The sequence below is a fragment of the Akebia trifoliata genome, chromosome 5 (genome assembly GCF_017979445.1).
Source record: "Akebia trifoliata isolate Shusen 1 chromosome 5, ASM1797944v1, whole genome shotgun sequence".
Lineage (NCBI taxonomy): Eukaryota > Viridiplantae > Streptophyta > Magnoliopsida > Ranunculales > Lardizabalaceae > Akebia > Akebia trifoliata.
The window spans coordinates 32071703-32092568 of record NC_141379.1 but is presented as its reverse complement, the minus strand read 5'-3'; the positions used below and the strand labels follow the sequence as shown (position 1 = coordinate 32092568).

General features: G+C 36.9%; 2 protein-coding genes across 3 annotated transcripts; one reads left to right on the top strand and one right to left on the bottom strand.

Moving 5' to 3' along the window:
- The first annotated feature begins 547 nt into the window (after nt 1-547).
- On the top strand, nt 548-13112 carry LOC147402250 (serine/threonine-protein kinase Nek2-like). Of its 2 annotated transcripts, none has more exons than XM_086443855.1 (15): nt 548-821; nt 2127-2244; nt 2347-2413; nt 3030-3095; nt 7912-7958; nt 8083-8128; nt 8933-9013; nt 9128-9170; nt 9284-9333; nt 9426-9507; nt 9590-9639; nt 10397-10470; nt 10770-10821; nt 11304-11768; nt 12271-13112. In XM_086443855.1, exons 2-15 carry the CDS (start codon nt 2159-2161, stop codon nt 12907-12909), a joined length of 1848 nt encoding a protein of 615 aa, XP_086299981.1. In that variant the 5' UTR covers nt 548-821; nt 2127-2158; the 3' UTR covers nt 12910-13112. The 2 variants fall into 2 exon arrangements, with proteins under 2 accessions (XP_086299981.1, XP_086299983.1); XM_086443857.1 differs by lacking the exon at nt 548-821 and adding an exon at nt 960-1078.
- Nucleotides 13113-14870: 1758 nt separating this feature from the next.
- On the bottom strand, nt 14871-17033 carry LOC147402249 (protein IQ-DOMAIN 19-like). Its single transcript, XM_086443854.1, has 3 exons — nt 16567-17033; nt 16247-16465; nt 14871-15996 (listed from the first exon to the last, which is right to left on the bottom strand). The coding sequence occupies exons 1-3, from the start codon at nt 16960-16962 to the stop codon at nt 15295-15297; spliced, it is 1317 nt and encodes a 438-aa protein (XP_086299980.1). The 5' UTR covers nt 16963-17033; the 3' UTR covers nt 14871-15294.
- Between the last annotated feature and the right edge of the window lie 3833 nt (nt 17034-20866).

Here is a 20866-nt window from a genome sequence, read left to right as displayed (position 1 = left end):
TAGATTTGGATTATAATATTGACATTTGATCAAAGGAACGATACAACAATAGTCGATCCGATTTTTATTGGATAAATTTTTCATTTGATCCAATCCTTATCTGGTTCATCCTAGATCAACCTTGATCCTATTTGGACCCGATCCATTGACAGCTCCGTCAAAAAGAATGATATCCCTTGATATGCATCACATCTGATGCAGTAAGTGTCTAGGGATCAGAAAGAACTTTCCACGTGGCAGTTTGTTAAGGAAGCACACCAAACTTTGATGAGACCGATTCACCCACAAAACACGGGCATTTCTTCTCCCGTCTTCACTCGTCACAGGTGATACTGGCATTTTCGGAATCTAATAAGGGTGTTATGGTCATTAAAATAAAAAAGATCCGAAAGTGCAGAATTGGGTCTCGTGATCGGGTGAGTAGTTGTGAACTTGTGATCAAGGAGTGGGGCCACCTATTTTGCTCTTGTTAATTGTCAAAAAGCGCTAAAAAATTTACTCAAAACTCACTATCAGTGTCTCTCAGCACTCCTCTTCCCCCCGAAAAAGTGAAAAATCAAACACAAACAAACATTTTTCGAGTTTTCAGAATCCCCAAAAACAGAAAAAACAAACACAAACGAAAAAAAGTCACTTTGACCTCTCTCTCTCTCTCTCTCTCATTTTGAACTTCGAATTCCTTATATCACGCTTGCTTTTGCATCGTTTGGCGCTCTCTCTGAATGTAAACGAGAGAAGAGGAGCAAATGTTGAGGTTTCCAGCAATTGTTCTTCGATAGACTTGTAAGAGATCTCGTTGATCGAAATATCTTCGACTTCAGGTATAATTTTAAGCTTTTTATGCTGTTATGCTCTGATCTACTGTTTTGACAGTTTTTTTTAAATATTTTTTTTTTCTACTTTACTGTTCTTATAATTTCTTTTTTAACATTTTTACTGCACTTGGACTTAACTTCGTTGAAATTTCTGCTAGAGTTTTAATGGCGCATTTGTCATTTTGAAAGTCTTTTGTGCTTTGAGCATTCGAGTTCTGTGTGAGATTCTTTTTGTGATTTTTCTTGGTGTTTCGATGACTTGTGTAAGCGAAGTGACGTGATTTAGTTTTTTTTTTTTTCCCTTTCTTCTTGGATATCATAGTTTGTTCTTTTTGGTTTTTGAGAGAGAAGTGTAATCTTAGAGTACGAGAAATTTGTGATTTTTTGACGTTTCGGAGATCTGTGAAGCGTAGTGATGCAATTTTGGTAGAACGTTTGGCTTTGATTTTTTGATCTTTTTTGGTTTTCAGGAGAAATGTGATTTTAATCGGAGAAAGTTGTTTATTTTTAAATGTAGTTCTTATGCGCTCTGTTTTTTTTTTTTTTTTTTTTCTTTTTCTCGATTTCTGAGGCCTATTTTAGTGTCATTTCGTCCTATTTTTTTTCGAGCTGGATGCACATAGTTGTTCACTCATATTAATTTTCTAAAAGATATCTTTTTTTTCTCGTGGATTTATTCACTTTTTTTTGGCTTTAGAAAATTTCCATTTCTTGAATCTTATTGTGGACGTGGTTGTATGAATCTTTATTTCTAGGGTTTCATCCCTGTTTGAATGTGTTTGTATTTTTAATCTGTTTCAATGAACCGAAATGCTTCGTTAGGTTCTGGAATACAAAGTTGGATTCATGTAATTTTTTTTAATACTATTTTTGGTGATAGATGAATTGGCTCCACGCGGCAGCGAAACTTATGATTTGCTGTTATTTGAGCATATTTTAAAGAAATGCGTGCTTTTAATGTGAGAAACCCGAGATTATTCACTTGTTAGAGGGATTCTCTGGTCAATTTTTTGGATACGCAAAATATTTTCCAGAGTTGGATCCAATTGAGTTGCATTTATGCTTTGCACGATTTGAGATTTTGCTTTTTTTTTTTTTTTTCTTCTTTCTTCGTTTGTGAAGGATTTGTTAAGTAAATACGAATTTTATTAAGGATTTAGTTAAGTAATATCTTGGCAAATTGAAACATAATTTGTGCATTTTAAGTCGTAAATATGTAATTTGTTTCTTATTCTAGTGAAATTCATCTTCTTTTGGCTTTAAGTTGTAATTTTACATTGATCGTGTCTTTGGGTTGAAATTCTTTTGAAGGTTTTGGAGAGAGAATAATAATTGAAACTTAAATGGAGCAGTACGAGATACTGGAGCAGATTGGCAAAGGGGCTTTCGGTTCTGCTCTTCTCGTGAGGCATAAGCATGAAAAGAAAAAGTGTGGATGAATGCTATAACTTTGAGATTTTTAATTGATGTTTAAAATCATTTTTTTTCCAACTTTTCTGATTTTGTACCCTTCTAAATTTGCTATTATAAGGTATGTCTTGAAGAAGATTCGTCTTGCCCGCCAGACTGATAGGTGCCGGAGGTCTGCTCACCAGGAGGTCAGCTTTCTTTGCAATATATTTGTTTTTTTTTCTTTCTTTTGTTCAACCAAATCTGAAGGATCAATAATTATTCATCTGTCCCTAGACTTTTGGGATATGGCTGTTATGTATGATGATGATGATTCTATAGTTTGCCTTTATAGAAGTGAATGGTTGGAAGTGAGTACTACTTGAAATTGAGGAATGAATTCCAGTTCACAAAGCTTTTATGTATGATTTTTATTTTTTATGTATGAAAGTTGAAATTGAAAGACTTGTGCATTTTTTGAAAGGAAATGCACCGAAAAAGAGGAGAACAAAGTCTGACATACTATTTTACAAGTGAACCTGAAACACTTCTACACTTTGGCAACGTTGTTGCCAGTAATCCTAAGTAATAGCCTGGATATGGCTAGATGTTAAACCTGGATATTGCTTAGAACTATTTGAAAATTAGTTTAGGAAACACATTTTTTTTTGAATTTGTTATGTGATTGGATGTTCCTTGGAGTTAGACAGGATGTAATTGATTAGATGATATTTCAGATGTATGAGGAACATGATGCATATTTGGTTTGTTAATGCTGCCATACTTCTAGGTTTTACGATACTGATTTGTTTCCTGATTGTATAGATGGAGTTGATTTCCAAAGTGCGAAATCCTTTTATTGTGGAGTACAAAGATTCTTGGGTGGAGAAGGTAAGTATTCTTTGTTTTTCATTATTGATAGTGGTGTCTATCTTCCACCTTTTCATACTGTAGTTTTTATTCAAGGACTGTTGTTGACACTTGTCAGTGACTTTAATTTGATGTTTCCTTGAACTTTATGTATCTTTCTAAAGTGTTTATTTATTTATAGTATGTCACTGAAAATATTTGCGAAGTATGGGTGTTCATTGTAGATCATTCTTCTTAGTGCAATTTTGTTGCTTCTTTTATATTGTGGATGGTTGAGGGCTTCCCTGCCTTTTTTAAGTAAATAGAAATAGATATTACATAAAGTTCTCCGGTTTACATATAAACTATATGTATTTAGAGCTTAAAGTTGGCCATCTGTTTTGGAAGTTTATTGCGTGTAAAGAAGATGAAATTTTAGACTTGGCAAAAGTATAACTAATATCTTTCACAAGATGAAATTATAATTATTTTGTTGATGCTTTTATAGATAATATGTTATGTTATTGGACAGGAAAAGCTTTCAAATGATTTTTTGAAATACTTTTCTCGTATTTCTCATCCTTGGTGATGGAAAGAGACTTGCAAGGCAACAAATTTATTTGCCAATTGTCTACTCTTGGATTGGTAATAACCGTATTAGTTTTACAACTCTATTTCACAAAATACTCATTGTACTTGTGTTTTTAAATGCTAAGGCATAAGTCAAGGTTTTTCAAGAGCCATAAGGTGTAAGTCTTACAATCAAGGTCTTTCAATAAATAAATAATCCTAGTGACGATAGAATAATGGGAAAATATTAGAAAAGGGAAAATATTATTAAAATTCAATTTTTTTTATAGCAAAAATTCAAATATCATATTCCAAAGTTTAATTTCCATAAATCACATCCCTAACTCCATACCTCCAATTTTTGTGTTTCAATCCTTCAACCAAAAAACAATACTAGAGTGTAACAACCATTATAATTAAGCAAGTATACTAGCACCACTCTAACCTAGAAGAACAAGTGGATGAGTAGTGGATGCATTCAACATATAGAAAGTACTAAAAGTAGGGAATAAATGGAAAAATATTGGTAGAAGAACAAAAGTCATAGATGGTTACATTTGCAAAATGACTAGGGCTTGTAGAGATTATGGGAAGAAGAAAACATGCAATGTATGTATATATATATATACATACACTAGAGTTCGCCTGTACCTACGACAGGAACATCTTCTCGGGTTAAGGGGGGTAAAAGTGTAAAAAATATAGTTGGAAGGGTATTATTGAAAACTTTTAAGGTTAAAGGGGTAAAAGATGGAAAACAATAAAGTCGGTTAAATGGGTAAAAGAGGAAATATTGAAACTTTATAGGGGGTGAAGTGTAAAAGAAATAAAGTTGGTCCCACAAAACTATAGATTGATGGGATAGTTAAAGGGGTAAAAGTGAAAAAATAAAGTTGGAAGGATATTATTAAAGAATTTTTTAAGGTTAAAGTAGTAAAAGATGAAAAAAATAAAGTAGGTTAAAAGGGATAAAAGAGAAAATATAATAAAGTTTGGAGTGAAGTGTAAAGGAAATAAAGTTGACCCCACAAAACTATAGCTTGATGGGAGGTTTATCCCCCCTCCCCTCTTAAAAAAATAAATAAATGTAGTACTGGGCCTTAAAGTCGGATTAACGGGGTAAAAACGGAAAAAACTAATGTTGGTGGGGTATTATTAAAAAAATGAGATTAAAATGGTAAAAAATGAAAAATAATAAAGTGGTAAAAGAGGAAAAATAGTAAAGTTAGAGGAGATGAAAATTAAAGGATATAAAGTGGGTCTCACAAGACTATAACTTGATGGGAGGTTTATCCCACAAAATTGTAGGTGATGGGAGGTTTATCCTAGTTGGATTTGTCTCCCACAAAAGTGGGCCCTAATGTTGTTATTAAAGAATTTTGAGGTTACGAGGTAAATAAAAAAAAAATACAATAAAATGGGTTAAAGAGGAGATATAATAACATTAGAGGGAGTAAAGAGGAAAGACAAAAGTGTGGTGTAGGTCGATGGGAGAGTTGTCCAACCATAAAACTGTAGTTGAGAGGACATTTACTCCCAACTCAAAAAACACAAAACTGTAGCAACTCAGTTGTGTTTTATTATATATATATATATATATATATATATATATATAATAAAACACAACTGAGTTGCTATAGTTTTGTATATATATATATACGGGTTATGCTAACGTCTAAGACCTCATGGGGACGTTAGCATTCTCCACTACATTTAAGATTCAATAATACCTTTTACCCATTTTGTCTTTTAGTGAAAAAGACAAGGGTATATTGGTCTTAGCATAATAAATGATACGGACATTTTAGTATTTTGATTTTAAATGCCTTATGTATATAAATGCTTTGACAATCAATGCTAACGTAATAAATGCCTTTATTAAGTGTATACTAAATGCATTTATTACGTAAAATACTAATATATCCTTGTCTTTTTTATTAAAAGACAAAATGGGAAGGATATTATTGGAAAGTGAATGTAATGGAGAATTCTAATGTTCCCATAAGGTCTTGGATGTTAGCATTCTCCTACATATATATACTAGAGTTCACCCGTGCCTACGGCATGGGCATCTCTCTCGGGTTAAGGGGGTAAAAGCAAAAAAAAATAAAGTTGGAGGGGTATTATTATAAAAGAATTGAGATTAAATGGATAAAAGATGAAGAACAATAAAGTGGATTAAAGGGGTAAAAGAGGAAATATAGTGAAGTTAGGGGAGGTGGAGAATAAATGAAGTGAAGTGGGTCCCAAGAAACTATAGCTTGATGGAAGGGATATTATTAAAAAAAATTGAGATTGAAGGGGTAAGAGAGGAAAAACAATAAAGTGGATTAAATGGGTAAAAGAGAAAATATAGTAAAGTTAGAAGATGGGACATCTTCTTTTGGGTTAAGGGGGTAAAAGTGGAAAAAAAATAGAGTTGGAGATGTATTATTAAAAAAATTGAGATTAAAGGGGTAAAAGATGAAAAATAATAAAGTGGATTATAGGGGTAGAAGATAAAATATAATAAAATTAGCGGAGGAATAAAAGAAATAAAGTGGGTCCCATGTCACTATAACTTGATGGGAGGTTTAACCCACAAAATTGTATATGATGGGACGTTTGTGTCACACACAACTGTTCCAATTTATTTGTGTTTTATTATATATATATAATAAACATAACTGAGTTGTTACAGTTTGTGTTTTTTGAGTTGGGGATAAATGTCTACTCAGCTACAGTTTTGTGGTTGGACAAATGTCCCATCGACCTACACCACATTTCTTCGTCTTTCCTCTTCCTCCCTCTAACTTTATTATATCTCTTTAAGCCATTTTATTGTTTTTTATTTTTTACCTCTTAACTTCAATTTTTTTTTTAATAACGGTAAGGTCCACTTTATATCCTTTATTCTTCATCTTCTCTAACTTTATTATCTTTCCTCTTTTATCACTTTAATCTACTTTATTATTTTTCATCTTTTACTCCTTTTAATCTCAATTTTATTTAATAATACTCTTCCAACTTTAGTTTTTTCCGCTTTTACCCCCTTAACCCGACTTTAGGTCACAATGCTACATTTGTGTGTGTGTGTGTGAGAGGTGGGGATAAATTTCTCATCAAGCTATAGTTTTTTGGGGTTCACTTTATTTCATTTACTCTTCACTCCTTCTAACTTTACTATATTTTCTCTTTTATCCCTTTTAACCTATCTGATTGTTTTTCATCTTTTACCCCTTTAACCTCCTCGAAGTTCTTTAATAAAATTCATCCATTTTTTTTTTTTCATTTTTACCCCTTTAACCATTCCATTAAGCTGTAGTTTTGTGGGATCCATCTTTCTTCCCTTTACAATGCACCCCCCTATAACTTTCCTATCTTTCCTCTTTTACCTTTTTAATCCATTTTATTGTTTTCCATCTTTTACCCCTTTAACTCAAGAAAGTTCATTTGTGTGTTCTTGAAGATGTTATCACTTGCGAGATATATTTGAAATATACCTTCGAACTTTGTTTTTTTTTCTTCTTCTTGATCTTACAATTTTTCACTTCTCTTCCGTCCTCTTCTTCTTTTTTCTCTTGAAAGGTATAAGGGTATTATAGATTAAAGATGGTCGAGCTGACCATCAAAAGGAGTACAAAGTTAATCCTCTTACTTATAGATTATATCCCATCTTAAAAGAATTCCTTCGAAGAAGACACCCTTGAACTCCTCTAAAATCTCACACCCCCCTTCAACTTCTGTTCTTTATAATGCCTTTTGATTAGGTGTCACCTATAGGATCATTTTCTCAAGGTGTAGTGCATGTATAGGCGTATAACTCTACCATTAATTGCCAAACTGGAATAGATTTTCATCTCTTTTTGGTTGGTAATAAGATAATTTAAAAAAAAAAGGTTAGAGCTGTACAAAGGTGGAAGAGAAACCCTAGTGGAGAGGAGCAGCAGAGCTCTAACAAAATGAAGGTGGAAAAGAAACCCTACAGGAGTGGTTAGCAGAAACGAAACAAATAATTATAAAGAACACCTGATCAATTACCTTGTATACTTCACGTCCATTATCATTATTCATATACACAATGCTCCGAATAATGCAGTGCCTCAATTCAGTTAAACATGGAAAATATGAGCCTGAGTTGCAAGTTTTAAAACATTATATTTTAATTTTAAACAATAAATGAGCTTAAGGCATGAGTGTTTGGTTTCTGCTTATTGTTATTCTTTATGCCACTCATAGTATTATCAAATGCATGTCTTAGTCTTGGTTGGGTTCTTCACTTGACAATATTAACGACTTCTATTCTCAGGGTTGCTATGTATGCATCATAATAGGTTATTGTGAGGGTGGGGACATGTAAGTTCCCTTTCTTCCTAAAATGAATCATTTGAGAAATGGTGAAGCAATCTGCTTGAGCATGAGGGGTTCTTGATTTTTTTCATAACTTTCAGTTTTTGTGCTACTTCTATTTATTTTACAGGGCAGAAGCTATAAAAAGAGCCAACAATGTTCATTTCCCCGAAGAGGTGATCATATCTTCAAGATATATAGGTGTTGGTCACAGATACTTGTTCCCTGTGTTGGCCATGGCAAAGCTTGGCACGTGACACTTTCGACCCACTGACCTCATTATTTGGTTGACCCTTGCTGGACCTATACACCAAAAATAGCCTGATCGGTGATTTCTAGCCATTGGTTTTGAGCAATTTTCTTCGAGTTGTTGAAGCCCTTATGTTTTTTACCAATGGACCTGGTTCACGTTGAAAAATGCTAAAATCCATATCATCACCATAAATTTCCCCCCAAAAATTCGGGGTTGCTGGAATCATTTTCCTCCATTCAGTTGTCTAAATCCATGTCTTCTGTTAATTCAAGTGTTTTCATATTGACTTTAACTACCTCTAAATCCATTGTCGTCAAAACCTTATCCTAAACCTTTTGGGTCGAGTGAATAAATCCCGTTCCTCCATTTAATTGTCTAAATCTATGTCTTATGCTTGTATGCTCTCACTACCTCAATTCACATCTATTGGCTTTTTACCCACAGTTCTTGTTCATGATGAAATTTCTCAGATCCAATGGCTAGAAATCATCAATCAGTGCGATTGTCAGTGTGAAGGTCCACGGTGGTGGACCAAAAGTTCATGGGTCAGTGGGCCAAAAGAGTGTGCCACTTTGCAATATTTGGCATGACCAACACAGAGGACAGTTATTGCTGACCAACTCCTCAGATTTCCTTGCGCATATACAAACAAACACACTATTCACATTATTTTGTTGAAACAAGTCGTTTATAATCGTTGACACTTAAATATTTGTAATGTGAACAGAAGCTTTGTAAGTGGCTTGTTCAACTTCTCATGGCACTCGATTACTTGCACATGAATCATATTCTTCATCGAGATGTCAAGGTCAGTTACAACTCCCAAAACAACTTGTGGAGGTATCAGTTGTGAGATGCTAGTCATCTGAATTTCTCTGAAGCTGTAGTGTTGTATACTGATAGTAGTCCACATTTGCTTCAGTGTTCAAATATATTTTTGACGAAAGATCAAGACATACGTTTAGGTAAGTGCATCATATTTTGTCTTTGCTGACTCATGGAAATTTTCTTAAGAATGCTAAAGCACCGGTTGCCAATATTTATATTCTAATATTCATATGTAAGCTGCTTGAATCAGGTGATTTTGGACTTGCTAAGATGTTGACATCAGATGACCTTGCCTCCTCGGTGAGTGACATGGATGACATAATGGGTTTGACTCCAAGTTTATACTTATGCACGATTGTTCAATTAACATGGGTTATCGGCTTTTAATGCAGGTTGTTGGAACTCCCAGCTATATGTGCCCTGAGCTTCTTGCTGACATTCCATATGGTTCTAAGTCAGACATTTGGTCTTTAGGTAAAGCATTGGATAATTTTTCTATTCTTGATTGATTTTTAATTCTTTTGCTGGGTACTTAACATATGCTTTGTTTCTTCAGGGTGCTGTATATATGAAATGACTGCTCACAAGTCTGCTTTTAAAGCCTTTGTAAGCTGCCGTGTCATTTTACACTTACATCTACATAAAATACTGTAGATTTCTGTGTAATCTCTGTGATTTTTTACGTCATTGAAAAAACTATGCTGGTAAAGGAGTCCACAAATTCTAGGGTATCATTTAGTACAATTTCTCACGTAAAGTTTTCTTCGGAAATTATGTACTAAGCCCTGTAATAGTAATGATTTGATTGTTTGACTGATATGAACATATACAAACACATGCACAAGTCAAATTTCTTAATAATATGATGCCACTCCCCACTAGAAAAGTCCATTGAATTATGGTTTCTGTATTTCAACATGAAATGGGTTTGTCAACCATAGAGCAAGGTTAATGCAAAATTTGGAAACCAATCAAAGGGCTCAGGCTACAATACCATGGCATTTGATACTTAGGAATTAGGACTCAGTACTAACGTAAACAGTGCATTGCAAACAGAGCTCTAGCTCTGAGATTAAAAGAAATTTAGGTGAGCACTTTCTACAGTCAAAACAACCTGTAAAACTGCATGCTCACTCTAGATTTTCACTGTTCCGCAATTTATTTAATGCCTTTGTATGTTATGGATGTAATTTAACATGTATGAATAGTACCGGTAGGGCTCACTCCATTTAATCTTTTAACGTATGTATTTACCTTTTATGGCACTGCTTTTCAGTTCATCTTAAATATTCTAACTGAGCTTCTCATCTGTGTTTCAAATATCTTATAATGGGACTTCGCATTATTTCTTCTATCTGATCAGGACATGCAAGCGCTCATCAACAAAATAAACAAGTCTATAGTTGCACCACTTCCGACCATGTATTCTGGTGCATTGTGAGTGCTTGTTCTTTTTCACATATTACATATTTACAGTATACAGTTATTTTCTAAAGAATTCATGCCAAGTTTTATGCTGACTATGTAACTGAAGCCTACAATATTCTAGCTATGATAAGTTAACAACTTATAACACACGAATCATTACTTAAAAAAAAAAAAATAATTAATTTAGTTTTGGAAAGAACAACGCCTGTCTTGAGATTGGTGTGTGATAATGTGAGATGGTGTGAGATCCTTGAATAAATCTAACTTACTCGTGAATTTTGCATCAATTAACACTTTTTTTTCTTCAGTCGGGGACTTGTGAAAAGCATGTTGCGGAAAAATCCAGAACTTAGACCAAGTGTATGTGCTATCCCGCTTTTATCTTCACGTGCTCATACATTCATCTGCCTTTGCTTAGGATAACCTGTAAATGAGAAAGCTAGTGGTAAATGCAAAAGCATTCCTGTGATATTATTGACACGGGTCCAAGGAACCCATCATTTGATGGGTCCACCAAGGAAAATCCTCGGGCCAGTATCATCCCAGTGAATGGTCTTAGAAATCTGATTTGTAAATTTTTCTGAACCATTTTCCATATGTTTCTGATTTTCCAAGTGAGTATGATGGAAACGGTCAATATCTTTGACTTGGGTCAAAATTTTGAAGATCTCCAAAGGGGCACCACGGGCTCTGCATGTAACCTTCATGCACAGCTTCCCTCCTGTGTACAAAATGTAGTCCAAGACTCAGATTTTAGATTTCCACCATTCATCTTTATCTCATTTTTATATTTATCTTTTGAATTTCTTCTCCACTTCAAATCGTATCCTCCATTGTGCCAGGCTGCAGATCTTCTCAGGCACCCACACCTTCAGCCTCATGTTCTTAAGGTCCATCTAAAATGTAATAGCCCCAGACGCAATACATTAAGGATGAATTGGCCAGAATCCAATTACATAAAGAAAACTAGATTTTCAGATCCAGAAGATGTTCATATCTTCACAGAAAGAGAACGAAGACGATCATTCAGCAATGACAGGGTCTTGAATCCAAGTATATCAGGGACTGGGCAAGATTCTCGCTGTTCTACTCAAAGGAAACATGAGTTCCCTAGTTATGTGGATCGAAAGTTTTCAGATCTATCAGTTGAGAGCATCCATGAAGAGATACGTGTTGATAAGCTGATAACTTCTAAGACTTCAAGTATTCCCAAGACACCGAGATTGACTACTGCAAAAATTTCTGTAACACCCAGGAGACGAACAGAGCCATCAAAAGTGGCCTACATTGGTTCAAAACATGAATCGGTAAGCCTATATACTACATTATATAGAGCAAGTGGTTCACTTCTGAAATTATAAGTTTTGTTGTAGTGGTCTATTCTTTAAGGTAAAACATTGTCTTTCCAACATAATTTGATGTTTATGGATAATATGTTTGCTTTCCTTTAGTTGATTAGTCAAGTAAGGAAACTTGTGGTATACACTTTGCTTTCCGTACCTGTAGTAAATAAGCATCGGACAGTTTCCACCTAGGATTTTCGTTGCAAAGAAACAACCCTCATATGATAGTAACTGTCCAATCTAACTTCACTGCCTCGTAATTTCAAGTTCCAACATTAAGTTTGTGCTCTCTTATTAAAATACTGGATACATGGAATGCTTGGGACTGTTTATGTGGTGTAAAGGATATTATGTAGGCAAGAACACGATTATGGTCTTTCTAAGAGGTTTAAATCTAGACATCTTGTCAGTGCTGGAGTGTAATTTAAAGTTTCAACATTAAAATACTGAATGTTCTTTTATGCAGCTTCCAGCATCACGAACTCCTGCAAATAAATCTGCCCAGCCAACTCGCCGTGCCTCTCTACCACTGCCCACGCCTACAAGAGCTGCAACACTCGAATCCCCTAGCAGACCCAACGTCAGTCTCCTCCGACGCATGAACTCACCAGATGTCTCTGTAAATGCTCCTCGAATTGACAGGATAGCTGAATTCCCATTGGTCTCATCCGAGGACCCATTCTTTCCCATCCGAAGAACTTCATCAACATCCTCACCAGATTGTGGAGACCGTTCAATCACAAAGGACAAGTGTACGATCCAGATTCATGACAGATCCTTTGCCCGGGCAAGCTTCTCTGATGCTTGGCATGAGCTTCGACACAGTGCATTATACATGGGGTGGGAGGGTGATAGTGAAAGCTCTGATCGGAATCCAACGGTTAGGTCGTCAAGGCAGCAACGGTTTGACCCCTCATCGTACCAGCAACGGGCCGAGGCCTTGGAAGGGTTGCTTGAGTTTAGTGCACAGCTCTTACAACAGGAGAGGATTGAAGAGCTTGGGGTGTTATTGAAGCCATTCGGACCTGGGAAGGTATCTCCAAGGGAGACTGCAATATGGTTGACTAAGAGCTTTAAGGAGACTACAGTCAAGCAGGATGTCTAAGACCTTGGGATGTTTTGTGACACCATTTGCTTTTGTTTCGAAATTTGAAGTCGTGGGTTTATCAGTTTTTCCAATGAAGGAGTTGGATGGAGATTGATGACATAGCTTGGAACTAACTTTCTGTCTTTTCTTTTCAGGATGAAGAGAGGGGACTTTGTTTTTAGAAACTGAAGTAAATGCAATTAGAAGTTTTTCTTTTACAACATCTGGTTTTATTCCAGTCGGCTTCAAATCCTGCATTTTGAAACTCAATAGAGTTTGGATTTAAGTAAAATTTAACGAGCATGTCATGTGCATCTGACGACGGCTCATCAAAATGCATTAATTTAGTCAGATAAAATAAGAGTTGAGTGAACCTGCTGTAGCTTGAATTAATTATCCACAAATGTTTTGATTTCATAGATATCTTTATTAAGATCTAACTCGGAGACTTTTTATCGAGTTGACACGTTTGGGTAATAGTCATTATATTGTCACACCAACTTTTGCTAATGACACCCCAATTCAAATGTAAATCAGTTAAGAATTAACTCACATCTTGGTGTGGCGTTAGCAAAAGTTGAGGATGATATTGTATTTTTCCTCTAAAAATCGTTCCAAAGGAATCATGTCACGTGACTTGGGTCATACTCGTTACTCTTAAGTCGTAACCAAATTACCAAACACGACTTCCTAGAAATTGCCTAGCTTCGGTAAAATCTTTTCCCGCTTAAACTTATTATTGTCTTTGTTTCTCAACTTCTTTCTCTTTAACTAGCATTTCCCCTTGAGCCTTGAATCCATCTCCAGAACGTTTGCGTTTCTCAGATAAAAAGATCTTCGATGTATTCTCAATGTAAGATAAAATTACAGTCTTCAAATTGATAATCTTGATTTGTTTCTTGTTTTGGAATTCTATATAATTAGGGTTCAGATTTAAGAAAGATCATGATTGACATTTTTTTTCTTTTTTTTTTAACTTTTAAAAACTTGATGTAATTCTAGGGCTCTGAGTTTTATTCGAATTTCAAAAGATGTAACAACAAGACTGCATTAAATTCATTTGCCGTGTTTGAATGGAAACTAGAGGATGAAAAATATATGCAGATGAGATGTCATTTCAACTTAATTGGATGAACACCATTAAGTGATGTCAATTCGTGACATTAATACCAACTTTTCATTTTTTTCTTCTTCATTATTTGAGTTCAAATATCTATTTCAAATTCCATATTGAAACACATTAGTTCAAAGAATTTTTAATATTATCTTTGGCCTCACCACAGTTATTTGACCGTTATATTGTTATCGGTCCTGATGGTTACACCACCATAAAGACCTAGAGTGATTTTTTGCTCAAAGACTATTGTATGCCACATGGGTTAGAAGTTTGAACGGACTGATTTTTTTATGAGGATGATCTCTATGGTGAGGAGAACTTCCTCACAAAAAAATCAAACCATTATAAAACTTCTAAACCCAGTTTACAAGTTGAAGAATTGTGGACCGTCAATTATTTGTGAACAACGTTTGATGGGGTTAGAAGTTTCAGAATGGGTTTATTTTTTGTGAGGATGATCTTCTCATTATAAAGATCATCCTCACAAAAAATCAGCCCATTCTGTAACTTTTAGCTCATATATTAAAAAATGTTTGATTTTCTTTAGGGCCTCCAAGCGCTTCCCATGATTAATAACTTCTTTCACCACATTTCTTTCTATGAATTACTATTTAGCCATATTTGTTCTTGTGAAATGCATTACTCATCATACTCTGTCTCCAAAATTGTGAACCAAAACACCTAGAAGTGCAGAACCAAAACAAAAGCAAGATTTATAAAAAGAAATTTGAGTTATTAAATCCATAGTCACCAAGTAGGAGTTCGGGAATAAGTCGGCAAGGGAAAATACGGTAAAATCAAGAAACAAGGGGAAAAAAATAGTGAAAAAATTTGAGCTAGGGTTAGGACCGAATAATTGTTTCTATAAGTGGTGTTCTCATATTATATAATCAATTACCAAGTCAAATTATAATAATAAATCACCAAACCACATTAAATTACAAGAAGTAACCATAGGTCAACAACATAATTAAGTTTTATATTGTTCGAAGTGTAAAAAGATTACAATCATGAGTGCAAGTTACGGTTCATTAACCGATCAAACTCAATGTCATCTGCACCTGCATCTTCATTATCTAACACTTCATCTGTAAAACGATCGCCATAATCTTTTTCAAAATCATCTTCCCTTACTAGTACATCATCGTCATCTTCTATTTTTTCTGATTTAATCACAAAGTTTGTGATTTAACCACATCGTGATTGAACATTTCATGCACTGATCACTCTCCTTTTAAACATTGGACAAATTTTCTATTATCTCTGTCAAATATTGTGATTTCGAGTTAATAGGTACTCATCTCATATGCTAACAGAGATCTGCAGTAGTTGTTATTTGTAAGAACTGTACTGCTCGAACCACACTCGCTGTCCTTGAGTGACACTGATGATCTATCAAGCTTAATCGACCATGGGTTCTTGTATCCATGAGCAGTGGAACCCACATGTGAAGATGAGCGCTGCATCCGAACAACCCGAGGAACAATCTTTGCTTCAATTGATGCCTTTCGCCTGCTTGGTTGTCTCTCATATGCGTCCGGTCGTTGCTTTGGTGCACTCTGTGATCGGGCTTTTGCCTTAAATGATTCCGTGTTAGCCATGTAGTTTGGAAAAAATGGGTACTCATGGGATATGGAATCTTCATATTCCGGCTTTGGTGAAGTGAAAGGGACTTTTGTTGAATCTGGTCTGGATACACCCAAGTGGTACTGGGGGCTGCTCTGCCTTATGCCGAAGTAATAGTCTTCAAAATGTCCACTGTAAGCTCTTGGACTCGTATCCGTCAACGCTGATTGAGCAGGCGACATTTGGTATTGATGTTCTTGCTTTGAATGAGCATGGTGACCCGTAGAGTGTGTCGAGAATCTATGATCCGCTCTTTCAACTTGTGTGTGAGTTGAATAGCTATACCTTCCTTTCGAATTTCCCCTCAAATCTCCAAGATCCATTTCCACAATCTTAACATTTTCCTCCACTCCTCTATCCATCTACACACATAAAGATCAAAAGTACATATCAGTTATTGAAGAATTCAACTCACATATCCCATTGAGTTAGGAACTTATGCACAAGAAACAATGGCATCTCCAATTATAACTCCTTTGGGATATAACATATATCTCGTCTCACCATCTCCATAGTCATATTCTATGATGATTCTTTTTTGTGGATCTGTGCGACTTTAGTTTGGGAGATTGGAACATTATGAACTTGAAAGTGTTTCAAGAGGAGACTTACATTATAAGCTTGTCTAAAGCGGTTGTCCTGTGTAGATTTTCTATGAATCGATTTTGTTTCCTCAGCCTTCCGGATTCTTTGTGTTCGAGCTCTAGCTTGAACGGTCACCAATGCTTGCATACACCGGAGGGTAGTGGTTGCTTGTTTCCTCACTAGGTGACCTCGTACCAACGCTTGCAACTTCACTAACCCCCTCAATGCACATAGTGCCTTCCTTGCCTGTAAACAAGCCCACAAAACAGAGATACATGTATTTTTTTTAAGTGTGGAGTCTGAGATTGATCAACATAATTTGACATGAGAGATATAAAATTTTGTACCAAATAAGAACGGAAGAGGGACTGAATTTTGATTGCAGCGGCTTCTTCGATCACACTGGATCTTGTAGTGGCAGAGGAAGCTAGCCGGATCACCGCATCAGCAGCAGTAGTCATGGCCATTGCATGCTTTTTCTGCTCATTCTCAGATTCTAACATGGCTTGCATCACCGATGGCGAGTTGGTGGGAATTGAATCCATAGAATTTGTATCCTTGGTTGCCGACAATCTCCGAAAACTCCATCTTTTCTTCTCTCTAGGAGTGTTAGGAGGATTGATCATTGGTGTCATTGGTTTGTCAATAGAAATTGAACAAAACTGATTGTTACATCCTTTCTCTTTCTCCTTCTCTTTCTTACCAGTCAAGAAGCTTCTAAGCCATTTACTTGCCTTCCCCATAACTGTTAAACCTTTGTAACACAGAAACAAATAAAGGGTTCTCTTTCTTTTTCAATTTGGTGTCAAGGTTCTTCTTAATAGGATATCTCCGGATTATTCTTGATTATTCTTTATTATTCTTGTAATATTCTAGATTATGATAGTTGGGACTTTCTAGATTATTCTTACAAACTTTTAGATTAGGATAGTTAAGACTTTCTAGATTATTCTTACAATCTTCTAGAATATGATAACTAAGACTTTCTAGATTATTCTTGTAATGCCTATAAATACCCTATTTGGGCATTTGTAACAATAATCTAAGAATTCTAAATCAAATAAGACCTTTACATGGTATCAGAGCCTCAAGGCTAACGCCACCCATTTCTTAACGCTAGCCGATCACACCTCCACCACAAAAATTTTCTTTCTAAGTCATGGCCTCCACTCCCACCACACCGTCATCAACCACCCCCCACCCCACCGTCATTAATCCTCTAGACAACACCACACACCTCATTGCTATTAACGTTTCAGCACAAGCACCCCTAAAACTCACATCCACAAATTACACCGCATGGAGGCTCCAATTTCAAACGCTTCTCATCGGCTACGACTTACTCGGATTTATTGATGGAACAAAGCCATGTCCACCTTCCACCATCATGCAAAACGGTGTCTCATCACCCAATCCCGATTATCTCATATGGATCCGTCAAGACCAACTCTTGCTCAACGCCATCATCGGTTCTCTCACACCGTCACTAATCCCATTCATTGCTACTGCAAAAACATCCTATGATGCTTGGACTACTCTTTCCAACACCTATGCTAAGCCGACTCGTGGTCGCATTCTCGGTCTCAAGGGCCGCCTCACCAACCCCGTCAAAGGTACTCAGTCTATCACTGAGTATATGCAAGGCATCAAAACCACTGTTGATGCACTAGCCCTTATGAACGTCTCGATTGATTCTGAAGATCTCGTCATGAAAATTCTTAATGGCCTTGACGAGAATTATAAAGAACTCTCTAATGCTATTCAAGCACGAGAAACATCCATCTCTTTCGATGAGCTACATGAGAAACTGCTCAACCATGAAGCACAACTGGCGGCCAAAACAGATTCATCTTCTCCTATCCCTGCCACAGCTTTCCCTACTACTCGGTCTTCCCCACATAGTTATGCTTCATCACCCCAACCATCGCGTGGTTTTCCCCGCCCCTTTAACCAAACTCGCGGTCAGTCAGTCCGATCGCCACACGCCTCCTTGACATCTCGACCTCCATTTTCCATCGACAATCAAGGACAACGCCCGTATCTCGGTCGCTGCCAATTGTGTGAACAACAAGGCCATTCCGCAAAACGTTGTTCCGTTTTCAAGCATATTCCATGGACTCCTACTGTCCAACAGTCACGTCCCCGGCCTCGTCCAGCCTATACGGTGCCAAGTGCTCACACGGCCACTCATCCATCAGCTTCTTCAACACCATCTGAATGGATCCTAGACTCTGGTGCTTCTCATCACGTCACTACTGATCTTGCGAACCTTTCGCTTCATTCTCCTTATGATGGTTTTGATGACATTGTCATCGGTAATGGTAAAGGCCTGGTCATCACTCATACTGGCTCTCTAAACCTACCCACTTCATCCTCATTATCCTTCCCAAATACTCTTTGTGTTCCAACTATGACAAAAAATCTTATCTCTGTCTCCCAATTATGTAACACTAACAATGTTGTTGTTATATTTTCCATGTCTGGCTTTCAGGTGAAGGATCGTCAAACGGGGGCCCTTCTTCTCCAAGGACCACATAAGGACGGAGTTTATTATTGGCCGGTCACGACGGGCTCGTCAGCTCCACCACGTGCTCTCTTGTCTGTCACTCACTCCTTGTCTTTGTGGCATTCCCGTCTTGGTCACCCATCCCACAAAATTATTCGTCATTTAGCCTCATCTAATGTTTTTTCTTTATCTTCCCGTCTTCTATCAAACTTTTCTTGTAATTCTTGTAAAATTAATAAAAGTCACAAGCTTCCGTTTTATGAATCTACCCTTTCATCTTCAACACCCCTTGAATTAATTTTTTCTGATGTGTGGTCTTCTCCTGTTCTCTCGGTTGATGGATTCAAGTACTATGTTGTTTTTGTTGACCACTTTACTAAGTACATTTGGTTATATCCTCTACGGCGAAAAGCAGATGTTCTTGAAACCTTTGTCAAATTTAAGTCTCTTGTAGAAAACTACTTCAAAACTAAAATAATTACCTTATACACAGACAACGGGGGGGAATATATTGCACTTCGTTCATTTCTTGCATCCAGTGGGATTACCCATCTCACAACACCTCCACATACTCCCGAACACAATGGCTTTTCAGAACGTCGACACCGTCATATTGTCGATACCGGTCTCACCCTCCTCCATCATGCGTCCATCCCTCTTACTTTTTGGCCCTTTGCTTTTGCCACAGCTACCTACCTCATCAACCGCCTACCCAAATCCAATCTCTCCATGATGTCTTCATTTGAAAAATTGTTTGGTCATCCCCCTAACTTTCAAAAGCTTCGTGTCTTTGGTTGTCAATGTTACCCATGGTTGCGTCCATATACCGTTCATAAATTGGAACCTCGATCTCGTGCTTGTGTCTTTCTCGGCTACTCCTTAACACAAAGTGCATATATCTGCTATGATCAATCTTCTTCCAAAATATTTACTTCTCGTCATGTTGAGTTCGTCGAAGACGTTTTTCCATTTTCCATGCCCGTCTCATCTGTCCCACCCTCGAGTCCTTCGTCATCTTCCCCTCTTTTCTTTAAAGTCCCGTCTACCTCACGTGGTGGTGCTGCCGGTTCGTCTCTTTTGCTCAATGATAAACCCTCATCCTCGGTCTCGCTCACGGCCTCCAACGATGATTCATCACCACCGAGCTCTTCCTCTGTCCCTCCCATTTCTCCGATTACTTCCACCTTGCCCAGACCCATTTCCAATAGCCACCCTATGCTCACCCGCTCCAAAAATAACATTCACAAGCCGAACCCCAAGTATTGCCTTATCTCTTCCCATCCATCTACTGACTTTGAGCCCACAAGTGTAACTCAAGCCCTTACTAATCCACGATGGCGTTCTGCGATGTCCACTGAGTTTGATGCTCTCCTTCGGAATGGTACGTGGGATCTTGTTCCTTCTACTGGCTCACAGAATATAGTTGGTTGTAAATGGGTGTTTCGAATCAAACGCAATCCTGATGGATCTATTGACAAATACAAAGCTCGTCTTGTTGCCAAAGGTTTTCACCAACGACCCGGCATTGATTACTATGACACTTTTAGCCCAGTTGTTAAGCCCACTACTGTTCGTCTTGTTCTGAGTCTAGCACTGTCACGAGGTTGGGCTCTTCGGCAACTTGACGTCAATAATGCTTTTCTCCATGGCCATCTTGATGAAGAGGTCTATATGGCACAACCACCTGGCTTTATTGATGCCAATTTTCCCTCTTATGTTTGTAAACTTAAGAAAGCCATCTACGGTCTTAAGCAAGCACCTCGGGCGTGGTATCAAGAACTTCGTAGCTTTTTGCTTCAGCTGGGCTTTGTTCATGCACAGTCGGACACGTCTCTCTTTGTGTTTAACCGTGATGGTCTCATTGCTTACTTCCTGGTATATGTTGATGACTTAATCATCACAGGTAGCGATACTGTTTTTGTTTCTCGCATCATTGATCAGCTGGCTGCCAGGTTCTCTATCAAAGACTTGGGATCGTTATCCTACTTTCTCGGTATCGAAGTTCTCTTGCACCAAAACTCATGTTTCCTCTCTCAACGGAAGTACATTGTGGACTTACTTGCTCGACACAACATGCTCTTTTCTAAACCGGTTCAGACACCTCTTGCAGTTGGTACTATACTTTCACTTTATGATGGCTC

Excerpts from the sequence above, each read along its gene's own strand:
- LOC147402250 (XM_086443855.1), top strand. The coding sequence starts at position 2,159 with ATGGAGCAGTACGAGATACTGGAGCAGATTGGCAAAGGGGCTTTCGGT. Across the intron at positions 8,129-8,932 it reads ATGTTCATTTCCCCGAAGAG|AAGCTTTGTAAGTGGCTTGT; the intron begins GTGATCATATCT and ends TAATGTGAACAG. Across the intron at positions 9,334-9,425 it reads CAGATGACCTTGCCTCCTCG|GTTGTTGGAACTCCCAGCTA; the intron begins GTGAGTGACATG and ends CTTTTAATGCAG.
- LOC147402249 (XM_086443854.1), bottom strand. The coding sequence starts at position 16,962 with ATGGGGAAGGCAAGTAAATGGCTTAGAAGCTTCTTGACTGGTAAGAAA. Across the intron at positions 16,466-16,566 it reads CCCTCTTCCGTTCTTATTTG|GCAAGGAAGGCACTATGTGC; the intron begins GTACAAAATTTT and ends GCTTGTTTACAG. Across the intron at positions 15,997-16,246 it reads GCTTTAGACAAGCTTATAAT|ATGGATAGAGGAGTGGAGGA; the intron begins GTAAGTCTCCTC and ends TTATGTGTGTAG.